The following is a 12069-nucleotide window of genomic DNA, read 5'->3' on the forward strand; positions in this document are numbered from 1 at the left end:
CACTGCGAGGACGATCAGCTGTCCTTCCTGTCTCCCTGTAGCGCTGTCTTAGGAATCTCACTGTACGGACATTGCAATTTATTGCCCTGGCCACATCTACAGTCCTCATGCCTCCATGCAGCATGCCTAAGGCACGTTCACGCAGATGAGCAGGGACCCTGGGCATCTTTCTTTTGGTGTTTTTCAGAGTCAGTAGAAAGGTCTCTTTAGTGTCCTAAGTTTTTATAACTGTGATCTTAATTGCCTACCATCTGTAAGCTGTTAGTGTCTTAACGACCGTTCCACAGGTGTATGTTCATTCATTGTTTATGGTTCATTGAACAAGCATGGAAAACATTGTTTAAACCCTTTACAATAAAGATCTGTAAATTTATTTGGATTTTTACAAAATTCTTTAAAAAAAACAGTGTCCTGCAAAAGGGACTTTTCTTTTTTTGCTGAGTGTGTGTGTGTGTGTGTGTGTGTGTGTGTGTGTGTGTGTATATATATATATATATATAAATAAAATGATGTAAGTTTGGAATAATGTACAGATTTTGCTGTTTCGGAAGGAAATTGGTACTTTAATTCACCAGTGGCATTCAACTGATCAAAAAGTATAGTCGGGACATTACTGATGTAAAAAACAGCACCATCACTATTTGAAAAGTCATTTTTGATCAAATCTAGATAGACCCCATTTCCTGCAGCCGTCACTCCAACACCTTATCCTTAAGTAATCATGCTAAATTGCTAATTTGGTACAAGAAAATCACTTGCCATTATATCAAACACATTTGAAAGCACATTTGATTTGATTCGATTCTTTAAACGAAGCTTAACATTGTGTTTGTTTTTGAGTTGCCACAGTATGCAATAGTGTCAATATTAGGTCAAAAATGGCAAAAATAGAAACTCATCAGTCAATCATTGTTTTGAGGAATGAAGGCTATTCAATGCTTGAAATTGCCAAAAAAATGAAGATTTCATACAAAGTGAACACTACAACTGGCTCTAACAAGGACTGAACGAGATGTGGAAGGCCAGATGTACAACTAAACAAGAGGATAAGTACATCAGAGTCTCTAGTTTGAGAAAAAGATGCCTCACATGTCCTCAGTTGACAGTTTCATTGAATTCTACCCGCTCAACACCAGTTTCGTGTACAACAGTAAAGAGAGGACTCAGGGGTGCAGGCCTTATGGGAAGAATTGCAAAGAAAAAGCCACTTTTGAAACAGAAAAACAAAAAGAATTGGACAATGGACAACAGATAATTGGAAAAGAGTGTTATGGATCTCACAGCAACTTGCGCTTTTGTGGGATCAGCTAGACTGTAAGGTGCGTGAGAAGTGCCCAACAAGACAGCCACATCTACAGTTGCAATCGAAATTATTCAACCCCCCCCCAAGACAGTAAGGATTTACAAAGGTAAGTGTAAGGGGGTTCAGTGGAAAGGAGGCGGCGAGAAGCAAGATTTCCTGGTTCAGGTAGGAGTTTAATTATTCACGTTAACGCTCACAGCTTCACAGTCCACAGCTTTACAATCAAACATTCATTTAACATTTCACGTCAACAATATCATGTGGCGTCGTGGCCTTTCTTGCGCCAGTCTCTCTCTCCCCGCATCTACTGGCGGTGTGGCTCTTTGCCGCTCTCCCCGTGCTCCCTGAAATTAGAGACAGGTGTTAGACATAATTTAGCTCAGGTGTAAGCGCCCTTACCGCTTTCTGTCTCTCGGGAGAGATGCTTGACCACGCCCCCGCTGCCACAGTAAGCTTTTCTGATGACCCAGAATTTTTAAACTTTACATCTATATCAGTTGAGTGACACATTCAAAGTCATAGTGTGAATATATAACCTAATATTTCTAAATAGCAGGATTTTTAAAAAATACAGCCATGTCATAATTATTCAACCCCTATTGCATGTAACTGTTTCTTAAATATGTAAGGCTACACAAGTAATTGTTTTAAAACAAAATTAAGTCATCAATCTGCAATGGCTCTTATTTAAGTTTTAAAATGTAAGTTTAGCGTTGTAAGCAAAAATGTATTTCTATGCAAAAAATGCAATTAAAAATAAGCTGTCTCAAAAGCTAATAGAGGAGATTATTTAATTACACAAGAAAGGTCATGGCTAAAAGTACATTTCCAAGGCAATTCAATTTCCAATAGACAAAGTTGGCAGCACCATTCATACATTTTTTTAAATATGGTACAACAGCAACCTTCTTGGGGTGTGGAAGGAAGCAAAACTTCAAGGGAAATATTGACTTGAATATTGACACTAAACTGAAAATGAGTTTTAGACCCATGGGTCAGCAGTACGTCTGGAGTAAGATGACAAGGTGATGACAAGAATGACACCATCCCCACAGTCAAGCATGGAGGTGGGTTAGTCCTGTTATGGGGGTGTTTTGCAGCTGTAGGAAACGGCTATCCTGACTATGTGACTGACACCATGGATTCTTTCAGGTATCAGGCCATTTTGGCATGAAAAATGTGTTACTTCAGTGTGTAAATTGAAGCTCTGTGATCACTGGACTTTCCAGCAAGACAATAACACCAAGGATACATCCAAGTTGTCCAAAATCTGGTTCAGGGTTAGGTCGTGGAATGTCCTTAAATGGCCCTTTCAGTCCATCATTAAAATCCCATTGCAAACCATTGTTGGGATTGCAAGGAAGTAGTGGCAGCACAGAAACCAAAGACTCAATGAGCTGGAAGCTTTTGCTCATGAGAAATGTGTAAAAATTCTAATAGAGAGGTGTCCGAAGCCTGAGAACACTTACCTGTAACATTTATTTGCTGTTATTAATGATACAGGATGCTCCACAAATGATTTGTTCTCAATCACTCAAATGTGTATGAAAAACTTACTTTGACTGTTTACTGAGGTTTTAGATGATGTGTTTTAATTCACATCACCATAATGTATTGCTGGTCAGGGGGGTTGAATAATTTCGAATGCAACTGTATGGCAAGTGCTACAGGAATCGTGGGGTGAAATGTCACCCGAGTATCTGGACAAACTGACAGCTAGAATGCCAAGGATCTGCAAAGCTGTCATTGCTGCACGTGGAGGATTTTTTTGATGATAACTCTTTGAAGTAGTTTAAGAAGTTCTGGACATTTTTTTTCAAATTGTAATAGTAATTTTTAACATTATTAATGTCCTGACTATACATTGTGATCAGTTGAATGCCACTTTGGGGAATAAAAGTACTAATTTCTTTCCATAAGAGCAAAATCTGTACATTATTCTAAACCTTTGGCCGCCTGTGTGTGTATGTGTGTGTGTGTATATATATATATATATATATATATATATTAGTCAATGTGAGCTATTTAAACTTTATTTTCTGTCTTATTTTCAGGTGAACAAGTGTGTTTCACCTGTAAGAAGTCTGATGGAGAGGTGCGGCGCTGTTGTGTTCTTCACTGTGGCCGCTTCTATCATGAGGCCTGTGTGCAGTTGAGTGATCTGACTGTGTTTGACAACCGAGGGTTCCGTTGCCCCTTGCATACCTGCCTCAGCTGCCATAACAGTGGCCGTGGTAACGCCAAAGCCACCAAAGGTACTTAACTGTCAACAAATTATGACAAAATACCATTTTATTTATTTAAATCAAAACTCTTGTGAAAGTGTATCTGTATTCATTTACACAGTGACATGTAAAACTACAAGCAGTAATATGGTGGTTCAATTTGTATTCTATAAGTTTTTTTGTTTTTTTTTTATCATTGCAAGGACTGGCACATAAGTGTTATTCCTTTTGAACAAACAGGCTTATTGTTGTTTTGCCATCCTGGCTATCCAAAGTAGGATTTAAATTTAGTTGCTGCTGGTTTTGTGTTGCACTGTTGTAAATCAAACTTCCATTGTCCCCTTGCAGGAAAGATGATGCGCTGTTTGCGCTGCCCTGTGGCCTATCATGTCGGAGATCTGTGTGTTGCTGCGGGTAGCGAGATGCTGTCTTCCAATGCCATTGTGTGCACAAATCACTTCAGGGCTAAGAAGGGCTACAGCCACCACTCCCATGTCAACGTTAGCTGGTGCTTTATCTGCTCAAAGGGTGTGACTTCCACTGTCATCGTTCAAGAATTAAGATCTCTGCATTAGTTCTTTATTCAGTGAGCAGCGTCTGTAGTGGTCTCATTTAAACATTGCAAATTGGGGGATTAAAGTGTCCATAGTTATGTTTTCTTCGATCATAAGAACAATATATGCCTCAAGGACACTAATATAAATATGCATATGTTTGTGTTTAAGGTGGCAGTCTGCTGTGTTGTGAATCGTGTCCAGCTGCATTTCATCCTGACTGTCTGAATATCGCTATGCCTGACGGCAGCTGGTTCTGTACTGACTGCCGCTCAGGAAAGAAACCCAGATACAGAGACATCATCTGGGTCAAACTGGGAAACTACAGGTCAGTTTTCAGTAGCAGCACAAACTTGAACTTTATTTAAAGGTATAGTTCACCCACTAATGAAAATGCTCTCATCATATACTCTCCCTCATGCCATCCCAGATGTGTATGACTTTCTTTCAACTGCTGAACTTAAATTAAGATTTTTAGAATAATATTTCTGCTCTGTAGGTCCAAACAATGCAAGTGAATGGGTACCAAAATCCATTTGTTCAGTGTTTTAATCCATGTCTTCAGAAGTGATCTGATAGATGTGGGTGAGAAACAGATCAATATTCAAGTCTTTTTTGTTGTTGTTGTTGTTGTTGTTGTTGTTGCTAGGAATTCTTCTCTCTGACCAGTAGGGGGTGAAATGCATGAAGAATGTGAATCACCAAAAACAAAAGAATATTAACGTGGAGATTGACTGAGCAGGGAGGAAAATTTATAGTAAACAAGGACTTAAATATTGATCTTTTTCTCACCCACACGTATCATATCGCTTCTGAAGACATGGATTTAACCACTGGAGTATTACTTTTATTGTGACTTATGTGATTTCTGGAGCTTCAAAGTTTTGGCACCCATTCACTTGCATTGTATGGACCAAAAGAGCTGAAATAATCTTCTAAAAATCTTCATTTGCATTCAGCAGATAAAAGAAAGGCATACACATCTGGGATGGTGAGTAAATGATGAGAGAATTTTCATTTTTGGGTGAACAAACCACTTTTAATCTACAAATTCAGCTACTTCAGGGCTCAACAATAACGAGGGGCCATTGTAAGAATTTGGGAACGGAACAGTCACTTGCTATGTTGGTCCAGTGCTTAAATTAAGTTCCATAGATCTTAGGGTTGTTGATCTTATACATGAGTTATGATGACTTTGCAGATATAAAAACATGATTATTATTTTTATATATATATATATATATATAATAATATTATTATTATTAATTTATGTTTTATGATGGGGCTAGTAAAATGTTTTTTGTGAAAATCAGAGCTAACAAATCCTAATTGTTGAGGCCTTCACTTGCAGCATGGGTTTTATTTAATTTCATCTCATTTTAAAGATTATTCTCTTGTTCTGATGATTGATTTTCATTTTGAAATTCTAGATGGTGGCCTGCAGAGATCCGTCATCCTAAGAACATTCCAACAAACATCCAGCACCTGCGGCATGAGATTGGAGAGTTTCCAGTGTTCTTTTTTGGCTCTAAAGACTACTTCTGGACACACCAGGGCAGAGTGTTCCCTTACATGGAGGGAGACAGGGGAAGCAAACACCAGCAGACTGGCATCGGGAAGGTCTTTAAGAATGGTAAAAGAAGCCTAATTTTATGGTCTTATATCATGCATATCCATATTATTCAGTGCTGATATTGAATGGTTCCTCTGTCCCAATCTATGCAGCCTTGTTGGAGGCTGAAGCTCGTTTTAATGAGATAAAGACGGAGCGGGAAGCCAAGGAGGCTCATGAAAACAACAAGAAACCTCCTCCATATAAATACATCAAGGTACTGCCATTCACTGTGTTCAACTATGAACTTTATTGGGGATACACCACATTTTTAAATCGACTAGTCGCTGTTAAATAAGGGTTGTGTCCTCAATAGATTATAACTGACAGATTCAACAAATAAATATGCTAAATTACTATAAATTCTTATTGCACAAAGTCTCCTCAAAACAGAGACCTACAGATTATGCATTATAAGGGAACATTTCTCACAGCAGGCAATGGGAAGTCTGACAGTTGAAAAAAGGTGGTGAATTTTTAACAGAAGTGCTGCTTTGATGCCTGCGGCAGCGGAGCTTAAAAGGGGATTAGAGTGGCAACTTCTCTGAAAGGGTTTTAGTGTACCATTGACAGTCTAGTTAGTGTCAGACTCTTAGCATGATAAAGCACAGGATGCTGTCTGTATGCTTTCTGAACAGTCCTCTTCCCATTTAAAGCACTACTGCAAAAAAAAAAAAAAAAAAATTTAAGTTAAAACTAGGGATGCACTGATGTATCGTCCCCTTATATGTATTGGCCAGTTGTTGACCTAATTAAAACCATTTGCAAATCAGTTTTAGGCATGAAAATGCTAATATGAAAAAGTGCTTCAGTCACATCACAGTCAGCATTGTGTAGGCAAGCGCCACCCTCTAGAGGTGTGTTTGGCATTTTCCATTATACCACAACATAACTTAAAAGAGCGTTTTTTTTTGTTTTTGTTTTTTTTTGTAACTTTTAAAAAAAAAAATGTTTTCATGATGTGGTTGACATTTCTGTGGAATTGCTTAACATATGCATAGTATGAATTTGTGATGTTGAAACACTAATCTCATGACAAAATAAGGTAAGTGGCAAAATATTGGTATCGGTCAAGTATTTCCATATCGGTGCATCCCTAGGTAAAACAATTTAAAGTTATATTGTGATTAACTCACTAGAGGACCTCACTAAAACAGGTGTCCCACTAGCAGACTCCAAACAACTCTATTTTGGCTGAGGGTGTCACACATGCTGACTGTTTTTCTGAGATCTCGCTCTCTTCAGCCGGAGGTAGGACACACTTGCCGATTATAAAAAAAAAAAAAAAAACACAAAGGGGTGGGTTGGTGACAAACATACAAACTCACCACAACTCTCTCTCTGATTCTCTATCACGTGGAGCTCCCCGAAATAACAACAGAAGGCACCGTGTGAGCATAAACAATTGTAATAGTAATTTAGGCCATTTTCATACCTGTAGCTTGCTTGAATTTTTTTTTTTTTTTTTTTTTTTGTTTCAAAACCGGGGCAAGTCCATACAGTGCAAGTGAATGGATGCCAACATTTTGAAGCTCCAAAATCCACATAAGGGCAACATAAAAGTACTCCAAACGACTCTGGTAGTTAAATACATATGTTCTGAAGCAATATGATAGGTGTGGGTGCTATAATATCGTTTCTGAACACATGGATTTATAATAATAATTATAATTTTCTTTATTCATCACACATTATACATTTTGCACATATACAGTGAAATTCTTCTTTTTTCACATATCCCAGCTAGGCTGGGGTCAGAGTGCAGGGTCAGCCATGATACGGCGCCCCTGGAGCAGATAGGGTCAAGGGCCTTGCTCAAGGGCCCAACAGTGGCATCTTGGCGGTGCTGGGGCTTGAACCCCTGACCTTCTGATCAGTAACCCAGAGCCTTAACCGCTGAGCTACCACTGCCCCGCATGATTCCAGTGGATTTAACCACTGGAATCATATGGATTACTTTTTATGATGCCTTTATGTGGATTTTGGAGCTTCAAATTTTTGGCATCCATTCACTTGCATTGTATGGACCTACAGAGCTGAAATATTCTTCTAAAAATCTTAATTTGTGTTCTGCAGAAGAAAGTCATACACATCTGGGATGCCAAGAGAGTGAGTAAATTGAGAGAATTTTTTGGGTGAACTATCCCTTTAACTCAGCAGGGAGTCCCGACGGTCAAGTGATTCACGACCTCCCACTAAGAGATGCTAATGCGCATTTCTTCTCCCTCCACCTGGCCAGTGATTATTTTAATTAAGCCCACGCATGAAAATCACTGGAAAAATCGGCTAGTGGGGCTCCGGCTTAAACGACTAGTTGACAATCCTGACCCATCCCTAGGTCTTTATACGTATTTACATTTGAAGTCTCTGGCATACACCTTAGCCAAATCTTAGCCTGTCATAGGTCAGTTAGGATCACTATTTTAAGAATGTGAAATGTCATAATAATAGCAGAGAGTGATTTATTTCAGCTTTTATTTCTTTCATCACATTCCCAGTGGGTCAGGAGTTTATATACACTTTGTTAGTATTTGGTATCATTGCCTTTAAATTGTTTAACTTGGGTCAGATGTTATGGGAAGCCTTCCACAAGCTTCTCACAATAATTTGCTGGAATTTTGGCCCATTCCTCCAGACAGAACTGGTGTAACTGAGTCAGGTTTGTAGGCCTCCTTGCTCGCACACGCTTTTTCAGTTCTGCCCACAAATGTTCTATCGGATTGAGGTCAGGGCTTTGTGATGGCCACTCCAATACCTCGACTTTGTTGTCCTAAAGCCATTTTGCCACAACTTTGGAGGTATGCTTGGGGTCATTGTCCATTTGGAAGACCCATTTGTGACTGAGCTTTAACTTCCTGGCTGATGTCTTGAAATGAAGCTTCAGTATATCCACAATTTTCCTTCCTCATGATGCCATCTAGTTTGTGGAGTGCACCAGTCCCTCCTGCAGCAAAGCACCCCCACAACATGATGCTGCCACCCCCATGCTTCACTGTTGGGATGGTGTTCTTTGGCTTGCAAGCCTCCACCTTTTCCCTCCAAACATAAAGATGGTCATTATGGCCAAAGAGTTACATTTTTGTTTTATCAGACCAGAGGACATTTCTCCAAAAAGTAAGATCTTTGTCCCCATGTGCACTTACAAACTGTAGTCTGACTTTTTTATGGTGGTTTTAAAGCAGTGGCTTCTTCCTTGCTGAGCAGCCTTTCAGGTTATGTCGATATAGGACTCATTTTACTGTGGATATAGATACTTGTCTACCTGTTTCCTCCAGCATCTTCACAAGGTCCTTTGCTGTTGTTCTGAGATTGATTTGCACTTTTCGCACCAAATTACGTTCATCTCTAGGAGACAGAATGCGTCTCCTTCATGAGCGGTATGATGGCTGCGTGGTCCCATGGTGTTTACACTTGCATACTATTGTTTGTACAGATGAACGTGGTACCTTCAGGTGTTTGGAAATTGCTCCCAAGGATCAACCAGACTTGTGGAGGTCCACAAATATTTTCTTTCTGAGGTCTTGGCTGATTTAAAAAAAAAAATAAATGTATTACCCATGATGTCAAGCAAAGAGGCACTGAGTTTGAAGTTAGGCCTTAAAATACATCCACAGGTACACCTCCAGTTCAGTACACCTCCTATCAGAAGCTAATCGGCTAATTGTCTAAAGTCTTGACATAATTTTCTGGAATTTTCCAAGCTGCTTAAAGGCAGTTAACTTTGTGTATGTAAACTTCTGACCCACTGGAATTGTGATCTAGTCAATTAAAAGTGAAACAATCTGTCTATTAACAATTGTTGGAAAAATTTCTCGTGTCATGCACAAAGCAGATGTCCAAACGACTTGCCAAAACTATAGTTTGCTAATATTAAATCTGTGGAGTGGTTAAAAAATGAGTTTTAATGACTTCAACCTAAGTGTATGTAAATTTCTGACTTCAGCTGTATACTCCACAAGCTAATGAGCAAACATGCTGAATAATCTATTGGTGAATGGTTTCAGGTGAATAAGCCTTGTGGGGGAGTGCAGGTCTACACTGCGGACATCTCTGAGATCCCCAAGTGTAACTGTAAGCCGTCCGACGAGCGTCCCTGCAGCTTTGAGTCAGAGTGTCTGAATCGCATGCTATTGTACGAGTGCCATCCTCAGGTGTGTCCGGCTGGAGAGCGCTGCCAGAACCAGGACTTCACCAAACGCCTGTACCCTGAAACCAAGATCATCCGTACTGCAGGCAAAGGCTGGGGCCTGCTATCTATGCGAGACATTAAGAAAGTAAGTGCGCTGGGTTTTGAAAAGCTGTAATCAAGGAGTGTTACTCTATGTGATTAATGATAGGTTGCTGTTTGTGTCCTCATTAGCTAATTGGTGGTTTCATGTCACTCAGGGGGAGTTTGTGAATGAATACGTGGGTGAATTGATTGATGAGGAGGAGTGCAGAGCCAGAATCAAATACGCTCAGGAGAACGACATCATGCACTTCTATATGCTCACAATTGACAAGGTGTGTGTGTGTGTGTGTGTGTAATATATATAATATTTTATTGTAATAATCTTAATAAAAATAGTAAAGGCACAGTGTGTGTACGTATTTTAATTACGTATTTCATTAACAAAATTGTCCCCAAGAGTCAGCTTAATCTAACAAAACCTCCCTTTTGGGACATTCATGGATGTCCTTAACTGGAAAATCAATTTGTAAATAAACCAAGTACTGTTTTTTAAAGCTCAAAAAATGCAGACATTTTTTTTTTTTTTTTTTTTTAGGGGTAGGGATAGGATGTGGATTGGGGATAGTCTATAGTAAATATTCACTTTTTATAAAAGCAATAGGTGTCTATGGTATGTTCAGGTTTAGTTAGCCAAGTAAACGTGTGCAAGCCCCACTAGCTCTTCCTGTACAGGGTTCATGCTGTGTGGTGCTTGGACCCTGTGCAGCAGAGCCAGACAAAAAGTGTTGTATTGGGAGTGCCACTAAACAGACTTGTGTGGCACTACAGTTCATAATACTACAGATACTCATAGATAACACACTCGTAACAGCATAATGGTTTGTGATGCTTCTACATTGATCATGAATAATTTTTTGTGTAGGATCGCATTATAGATGCAGGTCCCAAAGGGAACTTCTCTCGCTTCATGAATCACAGCTGCCAGCCCAACTGTGAGACTCAGAAATGGACTGTTAACGGAGACACACGTGTGGGCCTGTTTGCCGTGTGTGACATCCCTGTTGGTGAGCTCACATTCTTAGAAGGATTTTGAGATTCTGTGTTTGTTAATTCTCTGGCAAGTTAATTTAGGAATATGTGATGTTTTCAGGCACTGAGCTGACTTTTAACTATAACCTGGACTGTCTGGGGAATGAAAAAACTGTGTGCCGCTGTGGAGCGCCCAACTGCAGTGGTTTCCTTGGTGACAGACCCAAGGTGAGCCGCTCTGTCACGGGTGTCTGTGGAATCCAGGGCTTTCTGTTGGGGAGTAAAAAGATAAAAATTACTTTAATTAAACATGGAGACAACTCTTATACCCTCTCTTTTCACCCCTCATTTCAGAATGGTCATTCTTCTGAGCCTAAAGCCAAGCATCAGAAGAAAAAGTCCAAGCGGAGAAGGGCCCGTAATGAAGGCAAGAAGTCTGAGGATGAGTGTTTCCGCTGTGGTGATGGAGGAGAGCTGGTTCTGTGTGATAAGAAAGGCTGCACCAAAGCCTATCACCTTTCCTGCCTGGACCGCACCAAGAGACCATTTGGTAAGAGCCATTGCTATGTCCTATTTGGCCCTTCCACACACATAGCCTTTGCCGTATTTATAAATGTGTTTTTTTTTTTTTTTTAGTTAAGAGATCACTCAGGAATAGCACAAATTGTTGAAATGCCTGCAAATCATGCTTTGTCGGATATGTTTTGTATTTAAACTAAGTGTGAAGGACGTAGCATTGGGGTAGGCTGCAAAAACTAATCGGTAAAATCGATAATTGTCAATAATGAAATCATCAACAACGAATTTCATTATCGATCAGTGACGTCATGTTACATTGGGGTGGGCAGTATATAGACTTTTTAAGGTATATCGATATACATTACCGTTCAAAAGTTTTGAAACACTCATTCTTTATTATAATGTGTTTTTTTTTTTTGTTTTGTTTTTCTTTTTTTTTTTTTCACATTTTAGAATAATAGTAAAGTCATCAAAACTATGGAATAACATAAATGGAACTATGGGAATTATGTTGTGACTAAACAAAATCCAAAATAAATCAAAACTGTGTTTATATTTTAGCATCTTCAAAGTAGTCACCCTTTGCCTAGATTTTTCAGAAATGTACTCTTGACATTTTCTCAACCAGCTTCTTGAGGTATCACCCTGGGATGCTT

General features: G+C 39.3%; 1 protein-coding gene across 6 annotated transcripts in view; it reads left to right on the forward strand.

Annotated features, from left to right (window-relative positions):
- LOC127414253 (histone-lysine N-methyltransferase NSD2-like) overlaps window positions 1-12069 on the forward strand; it is a 38933-nt gene that overhangs the window by 12553 nt on the left and 14311 nt on the right. For all 6 annotated transcript variants that reach the window (XM_051652152.1, XM_051652154.1, XM_051652153.1 and 3 more), the window contains 10 exons: window positions 3358-3558; window positions 3877-4056; window positions 4254-4410; window positions 5513-5715; window positions 5808-5911; window positions 9699-9968; window positions 10081-10197; window positions 10788-10929; window positions 11016-11122; window positions 11249-11444. In XM_051652152.1, coding sequence (XP_051508112.1) covers window positions 3358-3558; window positions 3877-4056; window positions 4254-4410; window positions 5513-5715; window positions 5808-5911; window positions 9699-9968; window positions 10081-10197; window positions 10788-10929; window positions 11016-11122; window positions 11249-11444 — 1677 coding nt within the window. The remainder of the gene's footprint in view (window positions 1-3357; window positions 3559-3876; window positions 4057-4253; window positions 4411-5512; window positions 5716-5807; window positions 5912-9698; window positions 9969-10080; window positions 10198-10787; window positions 10930-11015; window positions 11123-11248; window positions 11445-12069) is intronic.

This window comes from Myxocyprinus asiaticus, chromosome 23 (assembly GCF_019703515.2).
Source record: "Myxocyprinus asiaticus isolate MX2 ecotype Aquarium Trade chromosome 23, UBuf_Myxa_2, whole genome shotgun sequence".
Lineage (NCBI taxonomy): Eukaryota > Metazoa > Chordata > Actinopteri > Cypriniformes > Catostomidae > Myxocyprinus > Myxocyprinus asiaticus.